The sequence below is a fragment of the Ruditapes philippinarum genome, unplaced genomic scaffold (assembly GCF_026571515.1).
Source record: "Ruditapes philippinarum isolate M1 unplaced genomic scaffold, ASM2657151v2 ctg10137_1_1_1_1, whole genome shotgun sequence".
Classification (NCBI taxonomy): Eukaryota; Metazoa; Mollusca; class Bivalvia; order Venerida; family Veneridae; genus Ruditapes; species Ruditapes philippinarum.
Genome location: NW_026861206.1, coordinates 101 through 22,828, shown reverse-complemented (window position 1 = coordinate 22,828; position 22,728 = coordinate 101). Strand labels below are relative to the sequence as shown.

Sequence of the window (22,728 nt, the reverse complement as noted above, 5' to 3'; positions counted from 1 at the left end):
GACAGAAAAGCTGATAATAATTGGCAAAACCAGCCCCAAAAAAACACCAGACAATAAATATTGTGCAATATGCATGCAGTGATTGCCATTTAATGTATTGGTTAAAAGCGAGTACAGAAGCATGACCTTCAACTTTGGGTGATTAAAATATCTAATTTAGAAGATTAACTCTAAAATACATTATAATTCAGTGTAATTTATCTTACAAGAGAAAAAAAAATCTACCACTATGACCAAACTTTTACCTTGAACCTTAAAGTATAAAACAGGAAGCACAAAAATTGTGACCTTGACCTATATCCAAAAATATTTTCTAAAAATCTCACTAACTGATTGGTGCAACCTTGACCTAATGTATAGCTTTTACCAATGACAAAAAATAACAATAAAGAAAACTTTATATTACTTATATAAAATAATGAATACAATCTTATAATGCAGAAAAAAAGAAATATCACAACAGGTAAATGCATCTTCTTTGTGTGATAGCAAGAGATGGAACATGTTGATTTGAGTATAAGTTTGCAATAATTTATACATTTACTCAGAAGTAACACTCCTGGTGCTTAATTGAGTGCAATAAACCTGGTGATATATTCATATTTGATTGTTTAGGTCACAATAAATGATACAGTGATTTTGTTTTCTCACTGTGATTCTAGGATAACAGAAAATTTGTCTTAAAAAAGTTTTCTTTGTCTTTTCATACACTAGTAACGTTCTCTGAATGAGTGAAAATGGAATACCATGGTTAAATTATGATGGCTCATTTGAATTCCAAAAATCATGAACAAAATGATAAACTTTTTTTTTTGGACAAAAAAAAAAGGTGGGTTCAGTTATAGTTTCATTAAAGTACATGTATAGAAAATACAATGCCAAAGATTGTTTATATGCATATCTTTTTATAAATTTGAAGGTACATAGACATAATTAGTTGCAAAAACAAGAGCTGTAAGTAGGACAGTGTGCTCGATTGATATCAGTGCTTGATTACAAGTAAAACAAAAGCCTGGATAATATAGAATTTTTTAAGTTCAAAAAGGGCTTGTATAATTAATGTTAGAGTTACGGGGCTTGGACAGTGACCTCCTATTAAGCTCTCTACTAAGTGTGTGAAGTTTATTCCCTTCCTTAGCTTTTAAAAACCACGTTCACGCAAAAATTTTACCAAGTTCAAAGTTACACCAACCGCCTTGGTGAGTACAATAACTCTCCCTATTCTTTGAATTTTAAGTCAAGCTAAAAAATCAAAATTATTTCCATTTTTGAAAATTATAATATATGTCATCTGCATTTATCTAAGTGTTTACACTTTTTGTAATCAATTATAACTAGAACCGCCTCTGTCACGGCATGAGTAACCCTCGCATACCACTTTGAGTGGACTATGGGTCTTTAATTAAGTTATTGGGCGGACAAACATTTTGAAGTCCAGGAGGGGCCTTGACCTTCGACCAAGTGGCTTCAAAATCAATAGGGGTCATCTTATGGTCATGACTAACCTCCATGCTAAGTATGAAGACTGTGGGTCAAAGGATTCTTTAGTCATTGGGCCGACAGTCTTTTTCTAGTCATGGCTATTCTGACCTTGACCTTTGAACTAGTGAATTCAAAATCAATAGAGGTCATCTACTAGTCATAACCAACCTCAATACCAAAGATGAAGACTGTTGACCAAAGCACTTTTACATAATTGAGCCAACAAGCTTTTTGAACTTAAGGCCCCTGAGACCTTGTCCTTTGACACAGTGACCTCAAAATCAATAGGGGTTTACTAATGGTCATGACTAACCTCCATGCCATATATGAACACTATGGGTCAACTTAGGATTCTTAAGTTATTGAACAGACAAGCTTTTATCAGTCAATGCCCTTCTGACCTTGAACTTTGACCCAGTGACCTCAAAATTAATAGAGGTCATCTTATAATCATGACAAATCTCAAAACCAAATATAAAAACTGTGAGTCAAAGGAATCTTAAATTATTGGGTGGACAATTTTTTTTTTAGTCAAGGCCCCTGTGACCTTGACCTTTGACCCAAAAATCAATAGGGGTCATGTAATAATCATGACCAATCAATACTAAATATGAAGACTGTGGGTGAAAGGAATCATAAGATATTGGGCGGACAAAAAAAACAACAACTGCTGGATGGCCAGACAGACGGACAGACAAGCTGATTCCAGTAAACCCCCTTACAACTTTATTGTGCGGGGTATAAAAAAAAACAACAAGCATTTCAAATGAAGTAGGTGTAAGTTTCCTTATTTTTCAACAGAATAATGGATTTTAAGGGCAATTTAGAAACACTTATAATAACGATTTATTACAGGATTTCTAGAATAATAACTCAATGTTATAAGTTATCAATTAGAATGAATTAAGAATCTAGGTCAACATTATTAATATCTATCAAAGTTACACAAGACACTGTTATAAATTCAAAATGTTGCTAAATAATAATATAAAGCCAAATAGATGTTTAACCTGGAACTTGGCAAATGTTTGTTTTAATCCCTTGGCACCAACAAACTTTTACCATTAATTTAAGCTTCATGGTGCACAAACATTTACTACAGACTGATACGTGAGTTGGGTCTTAATTAACAATATGCTTGTAATGTTAAAAGTTTGTTTGTACCCCGGGATAAGATGGGAAAAACAAACATTTGCCGAAATCTCCAGATTATCTCTATATACTGTTCTTGTACCAACACCACAATGTTAAGAAACAAAAACACAATATTAGATTGAAGCTTTTGGAAATAATTTTCATCTACTCATAATTCACCTTTAATAACCTGGACCTGACTTATATTTTTAGCCAATCAATTGAGTGGGCAGTTCGGTCCAACTTTCCTGGCATTACCCTGAACAAAATTAATAGTAGTATATACAAAAGTCATGTAATAAACAACTGTTAAAACTTAGATCAATATTTTACTAGTAGCCCTTAAAGTATCATAGTCACTTCTTAAATGAACTTGTTTAGCTTCCTTTTTTGGAACAGTCCATTTTCAATTTTAGGGATATAAATATAAAAGTTGAAGTTGGTCTGACAACTTTATCTATGTATAATCCTGACAGGTTCAAGCCACATGTTATCGGCATGGGATCAAGCCCTACCCTGAGGGTACCACCCCCATGTCACTCATAGTTTAGTATCAGTAATATATTTATGTAAGAATTGTTTGATTTTGTATTCACTTGTATTTTGAATGGGTCAGAGTATTTTTGGGTTGTATATAGGGTCCTGGAGGTTAGTACCCTTGGGGTAGGGCTTGGTCCCAAGCTGATAACCTGTGTGGCTCTAGCTAGACTTCAATGATGTTTTAGTCTGACCTGGCTATATAATGGTGACATTAAGGCTTAAATTCCTATCCATTCCAACAAGGTAGTTAAGGGGTAAAGAAGTCTTGACATTCAACCTTTATTAGTGGTAACTGATGTATTTAGTAGCTGTATACATGTACCTAATGACTGAGATATAAAGAGTCTGTATCTATGATAGACTTTATAAATGGGTATGAAGGCATAACAAGATGAACAAATAACAAGATTAAAGTCTAAAACCTTAAACAAGTCAAGAACTAACTCATAGACTGTCAACACCTTATAACTTCAATATTTAGTGGGTATATACCTATCAACTTTAAAATTTTGGGGCTGTTAACCAAATCATTTCGAAATGTAGATGATAAAATTATGCAGGTAAATCTTAAAATTTCCAAAACTTTGGAGGTTATAGATCGACTGTTACTTCCAAATGGTAAGGGTTAAACTTTAGCATTATGGAACATGCCAATATAACGGCCAATATATGCTGTTAAATTGCACAGAAGCATGTTATAAAAGCTGTAAGTTATCTAGAAATTATTTTAATACAGGATTTATTCAAATTACAGTGAAATACCAAAACAAGCGAAGAATCCTGCATTACACTCAGCAAGAGCTCAAAAATCAGCTTAATAAGTCCAATAATAAAATATATACTTAATGAGTCCATTTTTAAAATTTGAACTTAACGAGTTCATTAATTTTAACTTAAACTTCATGAGTTCATTATAAAAACTTGCTTGAACTTAATGAGTCCATAACTCCTAGTCTATTTTTAAATATTTTTCATCATGAGTCCATTGTCAGAAGTTTTAACTATTAAAAATTTGAAATTAATGAGGTCATTATTAAAATTTTACTAAATGATTCTATTAGCAGTTGTTTAACTTAATGAGTTCAATATTAAATTTTTTATTTTAAGAGGAATTTTTTTTAATTCTTACTTTTAATTACTTACGTATTATAAAATTTGATCCTTACATAAACAAAGGGAGCTATTTTGAGCACTTTAACCCTTCCCCCATGAGCATATTGTGAACAAGAGCTGTCCGTAAGACAGCGCGCTCGACTTTTTTATTGCTTGCCAATAAAAAAAGTTTTTGCAGTAAAAGGCAATACAAGAATCTCTGTATTTTTAAAGTGAACAATGGCCATGAGCATTAAGATATTTAGTGAAGAATTATTTTATTATGACATAATTTATGGTAAAGTGAACAAGTGGATAGGAATGAATTTTTTTAGATTTTTTAAGTTTTTTAGTGCTTGCCTATAATACAAAACATTGACAGTTAAGGGCCATAATTCAAATAAAATCTTTGACAGAATTACCTTCTCCTGGACATGTTTGGGAATCATGATTGTAAACAAGTATTCCAACTTTCAAATTAATATCTCAAACAGTTCAGTCAAAAAGTGGACTGGTACTAAAAACTTAACCAAGATTCTAAGTCGATAAAAGGCCTTAATTTTTAAAACAAATCCTTGACAGAGTTACCTTCTCTTGCGTACAGATGGGGGTAATGATGTGAAATAGCATTAAAAGTTTCAAAGCAATATCTCAAAGGGTTAAGGCAATAAGTGGATTTTACCCATATTCAATGTATTTTCTAAGTCAAAAAGGGGCATAATTCTGTCAAAAACCTTGACAGAGTTATGTCCTCTTGTCTGTTGATGAAGGTCGTGATGGTAAACAAGTATGGTCAGTTTCAAAGCAATACCTCCAATGGTTTTGAAATAAAGTGAGGTGGTACAAAAAACATAACCAAGCTCAATACACTTTCTAAGTCAAAAAAGGGCCATAATTCTGTCAAAAACCTTGACAGAGTTATGTACTCTTGTCTGTAGATGGAGGTTATGATGGTGAACAAGTATGGTAAGTTTCAAAGCCATACTTGTAATACTTCTGAAATAAAGTGGGGTGGTACGAAAAACTTAACCAAGGTGTGACGCCAACGCCGACGCCGGGGCGAGTAGGATAGCTCCCCTTTTCATAGAAAAGTCGAGCTAAAAATGGCCTTTTTCACTGAAAATCATCCTCTTACAAGTTCAAACTAGCTGCTATGAAACTATGAAAAATGCTTCAATACTAATCAAACTTGGCACAAATATTGACTGGACCATTGCCTTTGTAACGACAAGCTCAATCATTAATTTCCTGTTATCATGGCAACGAGGGGACATCTCAAAATTGCCAAAAATCACTTTTTTGCCTCGATTTTTTTCATCAAAATTTATTTCAAAGTGCTGCAACTTCTCAAGGGATTGAGATAGAGTCAAAGGCTTTTCAGCGTTGGTTACACGTTACCTTATGATCGACCTGGGGTCATTCTCTCACAAGTCCAAAATTTTCTTGGCGATGAGGGGGATTCCGCCTTCTTCAAACCCCCTAACAGAAGGGGGCACATCCCCCTTCTGGCAACCCCCTGATGTATCTTTTTGATGAGGGGCGGTGCTGAAAAAGTGCTCACATTTTTTAGCAACATTTCTCAAACGAAAACATGTGTTTGGGGCCAGAATAGGACATTTTTTTCACAATTCAGGCCTTAAAAAAGGGGGGGGGGTTGAAAGTGCATTGTTTCGTGTATATATGAGGTAAAGGGTTAAAAACTGAAGACACGTTATTTCAATTTTTTTTTAAGTTTGATAATTGAATTGAAACCCCATCATATAAAATACTTGAATAACCAATAAACAACATTGAATTTATCATGTTATGAATTAATTTTTGTCCCACATCATGATCATAAACTATTAGAGCAAAAAAATCAAACATTAATGGGAAAAACAAACAAAATTATTGAGTCAGACCTTTTTTCCCTTATTTTTCAGTACTCAGTTCACTGAAATTATTCAAATTCACTGATTATGTATAGAAAAATAAAATAAATTAATTAAAGGAGAATTAAATAATGTGAAATGATGTGCAACAATGAAATGAAAAAAGTCATGAAACATTGTATCACAATAGTTCAAATAGTGTTTTTAACACTTTAACCATTTCAGAAATGTTGAGGTGATAACTGTTGCATGCTTAAGTCACTCCAGGACTATTTAGCCAGCATATCAGAAAAGTCAGTATGAATTAGACCAATAATAATAACACAAATATTAACACCATAATATGAAATTATAAATATATCATGTACTTTCAAAATGAAAGAAAAAGTGAATTTGTGTAAGTATACTTGAACTCATAGAACAATATTCTGAATAGTATAAAGAAGGCTGACTAATAAAACTGTGGGTCCACTAAGTGAGGCCTATCTTCTGCAGGTGATAAACCAACAATATTGCATAGAATAGTGACCTTGAACTCATAAGTACACATTGGTGAGGTACAAAATGCAGTCATTTTCTCTTGTTTACTATACATACCCATTACACTGAGTGAACTTCGACTAGACGAACTATGACTAGATCTTTTAGATGAGGGGCTTAATAATAATAAGGGAAAATTTAAGTTAAATAAAATGCTGGTCCAACAATACATGTATCACAGTAAAATTGAGAACAGATTTTTCTCGAATTAAAACAAAAACTTTATGTGGGCAGTTACACTCTGTGAGGGCAGTTCAGTTCATGAGGGAAGTACAGGCCACGAGGGCAGTACAGTTCATGAGGGCAGTACAGTCCACAAGTGCAGTACAGTTCATGAGGGTAGTACATTGTATGACGGCAATACAAACTACAAGGGCAGTACAGTTCATGAGGGCAGTACAGTCCACGAGGGCATTTTTCTATTTTTAGTAACAATGACCTTGACCCCAAGGGGTCCAAATGCACTACCAACCGGGGTCGTCATATAAGTTTGCTATACATCAAGTTCGATTACAATATCTCAGAAATAAAAACATTGTATTTAAATTTATACTATTTAGCTATAAGCAATGCAAGTAACTTATATAGAATAAATCTTCAGATACAAAACTTAGATCACATTTTTGATGAAATCTGTGTTTAAAAATCTGTCCAAAATTAGGGCACTTATCAAAATAAGATATGACAAAAATTATGACATAAATCTTAAAAACAGGTCAACAAGTAAGCCTAAAGGGCATAGATTTTGATATAATGTTTTAAGGATGCATAATATGTTATTTATCCATTTTGTTAGAAACTTTATTCTGTGTAATATTCATAAAAAAAAATCCACACAAAAAACTTTAACATTTTAAAGCAGCATGCCTCCAGATTCATGCTATTAACTTTCATGAAGATTTGAAAATGTATTTGAAAGTAAAGTATGGTAATTAAGGCATTGCAAATGATCCTTAAAATCCATGTAAATTACCAAACAAGAGGGCCATGATGGCCCTGAAGTCGCTCACCTGTATATAGGCCCCCAGAGCGGGGCCAGTTTAAACCCCAGGGCTTTTATTTGAACAAACTTGGTAGACACCCATTAGAAGATATTTCATGTTTAACATCTAAGGTCTAGCTGGTCAAGTTTTTTTTTTCTTTACACATATAGTTAAAAACAATGACATACCTGGGGCAGGGCCAGTTTTGACCCAAGGGCTTTTATTTGAACAATCTTTGTAGACACTTACTAGAAAATGTTTCATGCTTAATATCTAAACTCTAGCTATTCGGGTTTTTTCAAAGAAGACTTTTTAGTTTTTGCTATACACATATAAGGAAAATCAATGTCAGCCCGGGCGGGGCCAATTTTGACCCCAGGGCTTTTATTTGGACAAACTTGGTAAACATCCATTAGAACATGTTTCATGCCAAATATCTAAGCTCTAGCTCTTTGAGTTTTTTAGAAGAAGATTTTTTAAGTTTTTACTATATGCATATAGGGAAAATCAATGACCCCCTGGGGCGGGGCCAATTTTGACCCCAGGGCTTTTATTTGAACAATCTTGGTAGACACTCATTAGAAAATGTTTCATGCTTAATATCTTAGCTCTAGCTTTTTGGGTTCTTTAAAAGAAGATTTTTTTAAGTTTTTATTATATGCATATAGGGAAAATCAATGACCCCCTGGGGCGGGGCTAATTTTGACCCCAGGGCTTTTATTTGAACAAACTTAGTAGACACCCATTAGAAGATGTTTCATGCTAAATATCTTAGCTCTAGCTCTTTCGGTTCTTTAAAAGAAATTTTTTTAAGTTTTTACTATATGCATATAGGGAAAATCAATGACCCCCTGGGGCGGGGCCAATTTTGACCCCAGGGCTTTTATTTGAACAAACTTGGTAGATATCCATTAGAACATGTTTCATGCCAAATATCTTAGCTGTAGCTCTTTGGGTTCTTTAAAAGAAAATTTTTTAAGTTTTTACTATATGCATATTGGGAAAATCAATGACCCCCTGGGGCTGGGCCAATTTTGACCCCAGGGCTTTTATTTGAACAAACTTGGTCCACATCCATAAGAACATGTTTCATGCCAAATATCTAAGCTCTAGCTCTTTGGGTTTTTTAGAAGAAGATTTTTTAAGTTTTTACTATATGCATATAGGGAAAATCAATGACCCCCTAGGGCGGGGCCAATTTTGACCCCAGGGCTTTTATTTGAACAAACTTGGTAGACACCGATTAGAAGATATTTCATGCTAAATATCTTAGCTCTAGCTTTTTGGGTTCTTTAAAAGAAATTTTTTTAAGTTTTTACTTTATGCATATAGGGAAAATCAATGACCCCCAGGGACGGGGCCAATTTTGACCCCAGGGCTTTTATTTGAACAAACTTGGTAGACATCCATTAGAACATGTTTCATGCCAAATATCTAAGCTCTAGCTCTTTGGGTTTTTTAGAAGAAGATTTTTTAAGTTTTTACTATATGCATATAGGGAAAATCAATGACCCCCTGGGGCGGGGCCAATTTTGATCCCAGGGCTTTTACTTGAACAATCTTGGTAGACACTCATTAGAAAATGTTTCATGCTTAATATCTTAGCTCTAGCTTTTTGGGTTCTTTAAAAGAAGATTTTTTTAAGTTTTTACTATATGCATATAGGGAAAATCAATGATCCCCTGGGGCGGGGCCAATTTTGACCCCAGGGATTTTATTTGAACAATCTTGGTAGACACTCACTAGAAGATGTTTCATGCTAAATATCTAAGCTCTAGCTCTTTGGGTTTTCTAGAAGAAGATGTTTAAAGTTTTTTCTTTTGGTTGCCATGGCAACAAGAGTTCTGCATGGAATGGAATTCTTTGAACAACTTTGTTAAGGCTTCACACAAGGAACATCCTTGTGAAGTTTCATTCAGATCTGCCTTATGGTTTCAGAGGAGATGTCGTTTGAAAAGTGTGAACGGACAACGTACGACGGACGACGGACGAAGAGTGATCCTAATAGCTCACCCTGAGCATATGCTCAGGTGAGCTAAAAAGAGATCAAAATAAGCAAAAATAGTCCTTAAATAATCTAAGTTGCCTTTAAGTAAGGCAGTAGAAATATTGTGATAAATTACTGCCAAATCAGTCATTAATCATTATATATCATGTAAATTATTACTTGAAGCATGAATATTTTACTTTTCTTTAAATTCTAGTACATTTTTGTCAAGTTCGATTTTCTTGAAATGTTTTTGACTCATCTGGAGACCTGCGGCTTTAATGACTATCAAAAAGTATAATTTATAATACATAAACTAAATATTTAGTTCTATTGAATTTAAATGTTTCATGCATTCAATAAATTTAATATTTAAAGCCTCAAAATTCACATTCTAAGAACTCAAAAGCAAAACTTTTCACTGTGTATATAGAAAAACGTAAAACATAGAATAGTTTTGCAATGAATCCTGAAATTTTTTTTGTTGTGAATCTGTATTATAAATCAGTATTATAACCTTGGAAACAGATTTACCCCAGGGCTATTATGATTTTCATTGTCTTTGTAATGAAATATAAGGTATAAAACTTTTCCCCATCATTGATAAATTGCCAATATAATAAATTTGAATAAAAATGCTGTATTTAAATAATACAGGTACATAATCTTTCATGAAATAAAAAAATATTGACATTGGGAGTACTCCAATAAGAAAAATTTACAATAAAGACAACAATAAATGTTACTAAAAAAGGCATTTACAAGATTTTTTTAGACGCAACTTTATACAAATGTATTTTAAACATAAACATAAAGTAAAAGGGACTCCCCTGAGGTTTTTTGTCATGACCTGACAAGAAGTAATTTTTCGATTTTAATGCTCTATTTGATGTAAGTCTAGACTAATAACTTGTGTGCAAAGTGCCCACTCTTGTTTTTTTTTTGCTCAAACACTATCATTCTTATTAAAATGACCAAAATTCAAATAGGGTTAAGAACAGCACATAAGTATGATTTTCAATTTACTTCTGCATAAAATTTCTTAAATTTAATTATCTTAAAATTTGCATATCTGTCGTTTTCAGCAACACAGCTGATCTATGTAAAAATGATGACTTATTTTAAATTTTTAGGCTTTTTAAGTGGACCTCAGTGGAGTTTCTTTAAACTATAATACTATATGGTATTTCAGCCAGTTCTGTGAATCCTTTTAAAAAAGATAACTATTTTATATGATTATAGTGCAATGAATTTCTACAATAATAAGCAAAATGAGATTAAATATCGAAATATTTACTAATAATAATATTTACCTTCCGGAGTAATCTGGGGGAGAAGTGTCACGTGTTCGAGCCGAGCCTTCTGAAAACACAACAATATCATCATATCATGCTTGTCTCTGATAGTAACACTTCTGAAATCTATCTGATTTTAAGAAAGAATGGAGAAATAGCTTTTTCACAAACGATTATTAAAAAAATTGGAAAATGCAATTTAGCCAGAAGGGAAGACAAAATCGCAGTTCATTGTCCCTTCATGTGCTTGCATTTTCATAGATTAATTATATTAAGTAATATTTGGTAACAAGAAAAACATACTAAATTGCATCTTTCAGATAAAAATTTCAATAAATATTCTTTCCTTTTTTTATAACTAAATGATAATACCACAAGACTACCATTTTTGTTTCTAGTTTCTTCTCTGTCCAAAAAGAAGGCATATATGTTTATCAAATATTTATTATATGTTAATAAAGTGGCACTGACTTTATTCTTGCAATGGAAAAGAAGGGCAATAAATTTATGGTTCACCAGAAAACCAGTTGTTTTTCCACCACACTTTAAGCTTTACTTACCTGTGTGCTTCTTTTTCTTCTTCATTCTTCTAACTTCTGTATCTTCTTCATTTACAAAGTTACTTGTCTGTCTTCTCATTCTAGGGCCACCATCCTCATCATCAACTCTGTAAGTTTGAAAATTATGTTTATTACAAATTATCTCCCTTCCATAGTCATTTTAACAGTTTCTCTCCTTCCGTGAAATATACATAAAATAACATAATTATCCCTCCCCTCAGTAAAAATGATTCCACTGATTATCAGACCTTAATTATAGGAGTTATCTCACCTTCACATCAAAACCATCATTTCAGAAATTGTCTCCCCTTTATTGACTTTACAAAAATTATTTCCCTTTTATCTTAAAGCTTAATAATTATATCTCTCTGAAATAAGAACTTGACATTTCCAGCTAAAATTGACTTCACTTCTTAAGAATTTTAGCAATTTTGTCCCCTTCTAAACATTTGATCACTTCTATTTTATTTATAATACAGATAATCTCCCTTTCATACTATTTGCAGGGCTTACCTCCCTTTAGTTGTTATTTAATTAACCCTTAAATAGTAATTTGGAGAGTAACCCCTTCATCATTATAAAATCAATTAAACTTGTTTACTTCATTATGACATAATAATTGAAAAAGGTTACCTGATAATGGACTAATTATGCATCCAATTATCTCCCTTTGTATTAAAATTTTAAAAAAGCCTGCATTTTTTCTAATTAAACTCAATTATACCTACATGATATAAGATATAAAACTCTATTATTGTGTTGTTCATTAAATTAAAACAGGTTTCAAGCATTGGTTATGTCATGAATTTGAATTAGGTAATTTTTTATAGAGAGAAAGAGATTTGATAAACCTGTACAAATGATAAAATTATACATATTTATAAGCACATTTAATGTCTTATGTGAATGCGGTCAAAATAGTCAAACCTGTGTTTAAAAGACCATCTCTAAAGAAAGATAATCCTATTAATAAAGGCCACTTTTTTGATTACCCTTATTTGATAAAATGGAATTAAATAACCTCCAGATAAAGACCACTTGTCTGCAAAGACCATGTGTTATCCTTCCCTTGGGTGTCCTGTGGTCACAGGTTTGACTGTATAGTGAGATTAGTTTTAAACAGAGGAAACATGTCTTAATCTAATCATTATCTGGAGAACACATTTATTACAATTTATAAAGAGTAAAATTATGTTCTTTCCATATTCTTGAAACATTGAATGTCCATTTTATTTCAATATTAAATAAAGATAAGTTATTAATATCAAAATATGAAAAGGAGAGGTTTAATAATCCCACCTTTATAAGATCTATCCAACTATTAAATTGATATCTCATATACTTTTTTAAAACAATACATGCCCTGGACAAATATTAAGCATGAAGAAAAAAACAAAAAAAACAGAAAAAAAAAACAAAAAAAAAACGGCAATTATTAAAAAATCATGATAGGTAAAGTTATCCTTCCTGTGCATTATATTCCAACTAAATGACATCTATTCACCTGTTAAGTTTCATATAGTTTTATATCTCAAATTACTGTTCAAGTTTATCCTTCTGACAAAAATTAAGCATGAAAAATATCAAAATAATCAAGGTACCGTGTTTTTTGCCGGGGATAATAAAAATGCAGCTTTTTTTATTTCAAAGATGTGTGCATTGCACAATATTACTTAACCTTTGAAATCATAAAGTAAATATGAGCCTCATTTTCCCCTTAGAGTTTCACCAGCACCAAATTTACAAATGACAGACCTTGTTTAAAGTCCCATCTTTTATTGTCAATAAAAAAATGAAACAAATATTGATATAATGAACACCTAAAGTCAGAAAGAAAAGTGAAAAGAACTATCTTATTTTATTCAAAACACCACAAAAAACATGTGCAAGTTTTTAAATATAAAAAGGCATAATTGTTTATTCCACACTTAATCAAAAAGGAGTATATATCAAAATCCAAAATCAAGGTTATATATCAAATATAAATTTACAAATTTTCACAGCAAACTTGCATATATTACTTAATATATTCAAAATGAAAAACAGAATATTTTGAATTTTAAATAATTCTTTACATAATGAATAATGAACATTTTTGCAGAGTTGGCTGTCCCTGATTGTAACGTACAATTATTTAACAAATTTGGTAGCAACCTGTGCAAGAGCTAATCAGAACTATCAGCATTAAAAAAATCCAAGTTTAAATTAATGTGTGTGCAAATTTCATCATTACCCCACTCTGTTATTTTAGATTAATATTTATTTTGTACAAATAACCCCAAAAATTGAAAAGCATATATTCAAATTAGATAAAACATTAGCAAAAGAATCAATTTTAGATTTAAGTCTGAAAATTTGTTAACTTTTTATATTATTACAATGTATATTACTTTTAAAAGTGCCCCAGTTTATTAGTGTAAGAAATTTAAATTTGTATTTTTAGGTTTGTGAATAAAAAAAGCTTTGAGACCCCATTATGGAGCTCCTATTAGAGTTTCAATACGACAAATCAAAGTGTCTCAAACAGAAACAACAAAAAATACAATGAAGGTGAAAGAAAATCTTATATGCACTTAAAATAGGGGAAGAAAAACCAGAAAAAATACCCTAATAGAAAGACCAAACTTCTACCTTACCTTGATAAAATAAGTGGACCTAGTTCCTGCGGACTGGTATCAAAATCAACATGCATTTATTATTATTTACCCCTTATAATGCTAAATATCTTAAAATGGACTTGTCGATCCTATAATCTGGACAAAACCATTCATCATTTTTAGGGAAAATTTCTAAATATAAGCTGACTGAATAACAAACAGTGAAGACTATGATCTGATAGCAAGGATATGACAGCTGATCTTGGTCTGCACAGGTAGCAAAGGTAAAATCTGTTGCCACCAGCAATGAGCATGCTAAGGCAAGAACTAAATGTATTAATAATTATAGATTTTTGATTTAACATACATTTTTATATGCTTGAAATTACAACTTTTTTTAGAAAAACAAACTTCTATGTTGCATGATCCATAAATAAAGCAGGAGCTTTGGCCTTGTGGTTTAGGTGTCCGCATCTTTACCCATGGCTGAACCTAGCAACCAAGAATTCAAGCCCTTCTCAACATTTACATTTTTACCTATCAAGTAATTATTTTTATCCTGAATCTGCAATATCTTTTTGTTAAATGATTGAATACATACGCAGGTTTTGTTGGTAGTGGTGCAGTGGTCACTTTGAAATGATCTTTATCCTTCAGCTTATCTTCACCAATCTTCTTTATTAGCTGATATTTTTTCTATATTTAAAGAATGAGATAATTAGATATGAAATATATCTCACTCTAAGCGAAATAATGTGACTGTGACTATAAAACTTAAATATAAAGAAATAATCTCATGAACCATAACAAAAATTAAATATTTGTGATTTGTTTTTACAGATGCTGTTTGTTAAGGAATTGTAACAACTCTTAAATGAAATTTTATATATGTATGCATCATAAATAAACTGCATAGATTCACTGATACACTGCACTGCATCATTAATAAATAGCACAGATTCACTGATATATTGCACTGCATCATTAATAAACAGCATAGATTCACTGATACATTGCACTGCATCATTAATAAACAGCATAGATTCACTGATACATTGCACTGCATCATTAATAAATAGCATAGATTCACTGATACATTACACTGCATCATTAATAAACAGCACATATTCACAGATATAATCACAATAACACTGCTTCAAAGACATATCACTAGTGTTTATAACAATTGTGGGCAAGAAATCACAAGCATGTTTGTAACAGAATATGGGAAACACTAATTCCTGTCCACATCTATGGAAAAAGGGATAAGTGAAATTGAAAGAATTATCAAATATTCTTATCATAATAAGCAATACAACTTAAATACCTTTCTCATAGCAAGAGCAACTGAGGGTGGGATATCTGGGATCAAATAAGCTATCAGAAATTTCAAAGAGAACACAATATGCTGAAAATAGAAATAATTACACTTTTACATGCTGAACATATAATTAAATACACATTTACATTACAAACATAGCTGATTACGAGTTTACAAACTCTAAACAAATTTCTATTAAGTAATTAATATGCTAAAAACAAAATTTTTGGTCTAGGATTAGGTAACATTTCTGTAAAGTTAAAAAGGACCATAACTCCAACAAGAGCTGTCGGTAGGACAGCAACGCTCGACTATTCTTAGTGCTTGATAGTAAAAAAAATGCTTGATACAGTTACCTCCTCCTGTTTACAGGTTGGTATCATGATGGTGAACAAGTGTGCAAAGTTTCAAAGCCATATGTCAATGGACTTTGAAAATATTTGAACTATTACAAAACTTTAAAGTAAATTCTAAGTCGAAAAAGGGGCATAATTCTGTCAAAATGCTTGATAGAGTTACCTCCTCCTGTTTACAGGTTGGGGTCATGATGTTGAACAAGTGTGCAAAGTTTCAAAGCCATATGTTAATGGACTTTGAAAATATTTGAACTATTACAAAAACTTTAACATAAATTCTAAGTCGAAAAAGGGGCATAATTCTGTCAAAATGCTTGATACAGTTACCTCCTCCTGTTTACAGGTTGGGGTCATGATGGTGAACAAGTGTGCAAAGTTTCAAAGCCATATGTCAATGGACTTTGAAAATATTTGAACTATTACAAAAACTTTAACATAAATTCTAAGTCGAAAAAGGGGCATAATTCTGTCAAAATGCTTGATAGAGTTAGCTCCTCCTGTCTACAGGTTGGGGTCATGATGTTGAACAAGTGTGCAAAGTTTCAAAGCCATATGTCAATGGACTTTGAAAATATTTGAACTATTACAAAAACTTTAACATAAATTCTAAGTCGAAAAAAGGGCATAATTCTGTCAAAATGCTTGATACAGTTACCTCATCCTGTCTACAGGTTGGGGTCATGATGGTGAACAAGTGTGCAAAGTTTCAAAGCCATATGTCAATGGACTTTGAAAATATTTGAACTATTACAAAAACTTTAACATAAATTCTAAGTCGAAAAAGGGGCATAATTCTGTCAAAATGCTTGATAGAGTTACCTCCTCCTGTTTACAGGTTGGGGTCATGATGTTGAACAAGTGTGCAAAGTTTCAAAGCCATATGTCAATGGACTTTGAAAATATTTGAACTATTACAAAAACTTTAACGTAAATTCTAAGTCGAAAAAGGGGCATAATTCTGTCAAAATGCTTGATACAGTTACCTCCTCCTGTCTACAGGTTGGGGTCATGATGGTGAACAAGTGTGCAAAGTTTTAAAGCCATATGTCAATGGACTTTGAAAATATTTGAACTATTACAAAAACTTTAACGTAAATTCTAAGTCGAAAAAGGGGCATAATTCTGTCAAAATGCTTGATAGAGTTACCTCCTTCTGTCTACAGGTTGGGGTCATGATGGTGAACAAGTGTGCAAAGTTTCAAAGCCATATGTCAATGGACTTTGAAAATATTTGAACTATTACAAAAACTTTAACATAAGTGGTTACGCCGACGCCGACGCTCGGGTGACTGCAATAGCTCTACTTATTCTTATCGAATAGTCGAGCTAAAAATAAAACTTAGAATTATGTCCCTTGTCTGCACCTTGTCATGGTTATAAAATATTCCAAGTTCCATGAGTGTTAAAATAATTGCTGCATTAAAGTTTAAACACAATGACAAAGATAATGACTTGCTGCATTAAAGCATTAAAGTTTAAACACGATGACAAAGATAATGACTTGCTGCATTAAAGTTTAAACACAATGACAAAGATAATGACTTGCTGCATTAAAGTTTAAACACAATGACAAAGATAATGACTTGCTGCATTAAAGTTTAAACACAATGACAAAGATAATGACAACAAACAACACAGGGATCATAATAGCCCGACTTCAACTTCAAATAGAAACAATCTGAAACAAAATGCTAAAAGCTGTTGCAAATTCTATAATAAAAAGTGATAAATCTAAGTGATTTACTAACAATAAATACAGTAAACTCCATTTCCCACAGTGCAGAATAATATAATAAAAGCTAAGTAAAAATAGGGGCATGATTCTTCAATAGTCAAAAGAACTTAAAAGATCAAAAGAACTTAAAAGTTAAAAGCGGATATCTTTGATGGTTTTATTTTTTGTAAGGTTTTTTTTTTTGTGAAGGGAAAATTTTCTTTCTAGGAAGAAGGGAGATAATGAAGTACAAAAAACAAGAGCCCGGTTTGAGCCGGGTGATGCTCCCCGAATAGGTTTTGGACACAGGAAAGTACACCTCTTGTAGTTTCAGAGTTATGTCCGTGGAAAAAGTTCAAAGTGCAATAATTCTAAAATTAGGCAAGGCAGAGTTACAGTTCTTTTGCACTGCACCTCTACTCAATGAGATCTATCTACCTACAATGTTTCATGTTGATATCTCTTATAGTTTTAGAGTTATGCCCCGGACAAGATTTTTCTATAAGGGGAGATAATTCAAAAACCAGGCAAAATAGAGTTATGGTTCTTTGACACTGCACTCCCCCTTGATGCCCTCTACCACTGTATAAAGTTTCAACAAATTATCTCCAAGGGTTTTCAAGTTATGTTCCGGACAAAGTTCAAGTTCAAAGTATTAAAATAAACAAAGGGCAATAACTCCAAAATTAGGATGAAAAGAGTTATTGTTCTTATGCACTGCACATCTACCCATTGAGATCTATTCACCTACAAAGTTTCATGTTGATATCTCTTATAGTTTTAGAGTTATGCCCCGGACAAGATTTTTCTATAAGGGGAGATAATTCAAAAACCAGGCAAAATAGAGTTATGGTTCTTTGACACTGCACCCCACCTCAATGCCCTCTACCACTGTATGAAGTTTCAACAAATTATCTCCAAGGGTTTTCAAGTTATGTTCCGGACAAAGTTCAAAGTTTTAAAATTAACAAAGGGCAATAGCTCCAAAATTAGGACAAAAAGAGATATTGTTCTTATGCACTGAAAATCTACCCATTGATATCTATTCACCTACAAAATTTCATGTTGATATCTCTTATAGTTTTAGAGTTATGCCCCGGACAAGATTTTTTCTATAAAGGGAGGTAATACAAAAACCGGGCAAAATAAACCACTGTATGAAGTTTCAACAAATTATCTCCAAGGGTTTTCAAGTTATGCTCCGGACAAGACAACGGACGGACGGACAGACAGACGGACGGACGGACAGACGGACGGACGGACAGACGGACAGACGGACAAGGCGCCGACTATATGCTCCCCCGAAATTTTTCGGGGAGCATAAAAAATAATGAAGTACAAAAAAAAAAACATGACATGTTCTAATGCTCCATTCTGCTTAAGCTGGTGCAAGGGTGCTTGAATGTTAACTTGAGTTTCCAGTACTGTACATGCACTGGCTCAATCAAACAAAGTCTGTAACATTTTCAATTTTGTCATTATGGTCTAAGGGGATTCTTTATACCTCTATTCTAGGGTTATCTGCCCTTTATGAATGACAAAATAAACAATTACAGGCCTAGACATTAACTTTTGAATCAGGTTGTCCTGTCGGGCAAGTAGTTTTTAAAACTACTTGCCCTGACCTAAGACTTACTTGTCCTGACCTAAAAATGATAAAAATGTATAAATCAGAAAAAAAAACAAGCTCATACATTAATACTTCTTGTATTAGGTAATGTTCACATAAGGCAATAAACTGGACATATTGTTTATGAAATTGATTGTTAGTTAGACACAAATATTTTTTGTATTTAGTAGTTTTTCTAAAACATCGGTTCAACTGTTTATTCAATGTGAATATACTACGGTCATGTACATTTGTTGATATAGGAAACGGAAGGGAAAATATGAGCATGCGCCGCGGTAAGGTAATTCCCCGTTCAATCATCAAGTCAACAGCCGTAAACGAGTCTTCGTTGACTAAGTTCATAATGTTGTTATATTAGATTAAACAATAAATCATTTTAAATGCAAAAACTTTATTTAACAATTATATTTAAAGATCAATATGATTATTTACATATTTTCAATGATATCTTTACATGCAAACATCAAAATTTAAACAACAACATAACCCGGGAATTACCTTGTACAAAATTAGATATAGTCTATTATTAGAACGGGGAATTACCTTACCGCGGCGCATGCTCATATTTTTGCTTCCGTTTCCTATATCAACAAATGTACATGACCGTAGTATATTCACATTATTGATAATGATTCATGGTGTATTTTTGTTTTAAAGCTGTTTATAAATAAAATGATGCTTTTTATTTTCACTTGCCCTGTCGGACAAGTGCTTTTCAAAATAACTTGCCCGGACCAAACTTTTAGTTGTCCCGGGCAGTCGGACAACCGTTAATGTCGAGCCCTGAATTATTCAAAGTTAAAAGTGATTATTACCCATAGTTTGTGAGAAATGGATCTTAACAATAAATGTAAACAAACTGAAAAAGGGGCATAACTTTGCTGCAAGTTTTCATTTTATAATTATCTAATGCAAATGCTGACAATCACCAGAGGGTTATGACAATTCCACTTAAATCTCCGACAAAAAATTGTACATTATCAATATTAAAACAAACTTTGTAAGATAAAGTTGAATGTAAGTTACTCATTCAACATAAGATTTAAGCCACTCCTACATACCTCAAAACCAATGACAATCCAGAGTTTGCCTGCTGTGTCATAGCCACTCCCCCAATCTGAGGTAAATGCTATCAAGAAACCATTGGAGACCACACCCACGTAGTTCACAAAGGTCAATATTACAAACCATGTACCTAGATGAAAACAAATACGGGTATCTTGAATTTCATGATATTTGAATAGTTCTCAGGATTCTTATTTTTAAGTAATTAATAAACCTTTAACATTCATCTCTAACACTCCAAAAATTTGACATGATGGGTTTACAACATCTATTAATAACTAAACTATAAATAGAAATACTGTCAAACATATCAAGAATGTATTTCTTGGAAAATGTACAAATCACTGCTTATGAAATTATCTATGGTTTGGATGTAATTCATTTCTAATTTACAGAATTTTTATGATAAACTGTATGTTACTGTATTATACCATTATTACTAGTGCAACAGTTGCTTAAATCATTAACCATTTCCCTTTATATTAAATTTATCTGCATCTCTAAACATTAACTCAGTAACAGTAAAAATATGCTGTTGTGGCAGATAATTCTGCCAGATTCACCTGGTTCACAATCCATGAACAGGTTCGCTGAAACCGAATCTTCACATTTTTGAGTTTTGTTGTTTTTAGTAATTTTTCAAGTTTTCCACTGAACTATTTCATCAAAATATACCCAAATTAAAACAGTGAAAAAATCTCTTTTTTTTCACTCTACATAATGAACATGTTATATTCTATTTTTTCACTCTATATACATGAACATGTTAAATCATACCTGATGAATCATTATGCTTATTTCATATTTTGAGATATAACTTTATTGTTCATTTAAAAAACCACAAAGTTTTGAGCAATAATTATTCATTTACAGTAAAGTAAAAAAAAAAGGAGCAAAATCAATTTACCTATATCTTCAGCAATGATGGCCATTGGTCTCTGATACCACCATAACATTCTCCATGCATCTATACGCATATCAATTGCATTCAGGAGAAGTGCCAACAATGGCGCCAGGGGAAAAGATGCTGCAAACAACTGAAATATATCACAAAATTTTCCTGAGAACAGAAACATACACTGTATTTACAAACTAGACAAGAAACACCATTGCAAATTTTTATAGATGGTTTTCTTAACATAACACTAAATTAAATATATATGTCTGTATTTATGTCAAAGTCTAAGCAAAAGTTATGGCTCTAGAACACTGGTTTAAACCTACCATCATGAGCCCATACTGAATGATTTTCTCTGTGTATTCCCCGAGGGTGAAGTTTCCGAGGCTTGGTTTCTCTAACTCAATCTCGAGCAAACTTTTCTCTGACTTAGGTTTAGCATTAACGTGGAGATATTTTCTCAAGAAAGGAATACATGAACAACACTGGCAACGTTTCCTCCATATCTTTAGAGCAAATCTGTAAAATGAAAAAGAATATAAGCCGCATAATGACAAAACTAACATAGGCCAGCCTGTGCATCCGCACAGTCTGATCAGGATCCATGCTGTTTGCTTAAAAAACCTATTTTAAATAGAGAAACTGATAGCGAACAGCATGGATCCTGATCAGACTGAGCAGATGCACAGGCTGGTCTGGATCAATGCTGGTCGCAAACTCATTATGTTGGTTTTGTCATGACGAGGCTCAGTATTAACATTTGGTATAAAAATAAAGAATTATGAATTTTTTGCAACAAGCAGTTGTTTGCACTCTGAAGTGTATAGAAATAAGCCTCAGCCATCCTTTTTCAGCAGCCGGAATGGAAAAGCAAAATGAAACCTTTACGAGTGTAAGGTAAGATCTACAAAAGTGTATTTTATTATCATATGTAAAGGCCTATGCATAAAACGTCTGGAGACTTTCAAGCTTTTGTAAAGGCAGGATCACCCTGCATGCCTTCGAATACAATCAGGTAAAAATAGAAGAACTCCAAGACTTTTTTATCTTAGAAAGTAATTAACCCCATTAAAATTTATTTGAATTAAAGAAAGATTCTTTAACATTAATTAATAACACAGTTCAAAATTTGCAAAATAATCATCAAGATACATATACCATATTCATTTCAACCTCTCAATTTTTTCTTACTTTTAGCTGCATGAGTTAATTCAAAATAAATATTTAAATTATTCACCAACTTCTAACCTGAACTGAAAACAAGACAACTTACGGAATGACGAGATCCTTGAGAATTTTTGGAATAGGTTTAGTTATCATCAGTATCATTACTTGGAATGACAATTGTGACATACAGGTTTCTTCACAACTGTCCTTGTACTCTCTACCATACCCTAAAATACCTGAATTGTCAAATCTCTGAAATAAATAAACAAGATATGTTTGTAAAACATGTATGCCCCCTATCAGCAGCCAATTATTCATGTGATAAGGTAATTATGCATGACTTCTGACCCAGTGATCAAACAATTAATAAGGGTTATCAAGTATCTACTGGTCATGACCTTGATCTTTGACCCCTTGACCCAAAACTCAATAGGGGTCATCTGCTGGTCAAGACAAATCATCATACAAAGTTTGAAGTTCCTAGGCCTAAGCGTCT

The 22,728-nt window shown here is 32.5% G+C and overlaps 1 protein-coding gene across 1 annotated transcript; it reads right to left on the bottom strand.

Moving 5' to 3' along the window:
- Positions 1-2,668: 2,668 nt before the first annotated feature.
- Positions 2,669-22,484, bottom strand: LOC132714874 (anoctamin-7-like; the record flags this gene model as incomplete). The annotated part of the gene is given in 9 exon segments (XM_060697790.1): positions 2,669-2,875; positions 10,943-10,991; positions 11,485-11,591; positions 14,683-14,777; positions 15,409-15,489; positions 20,164-20,297; positions 21,075-21,204; positions 21,392-21,584; positions 22,339-22,484. Coding segments are annotated over 9 exon segments (993 nt in total), but the record flags the coding sequence as incomplete, so codon positions are not given.
- Positions 22,485-22,728: the final 244 nt, after the last annotated feature.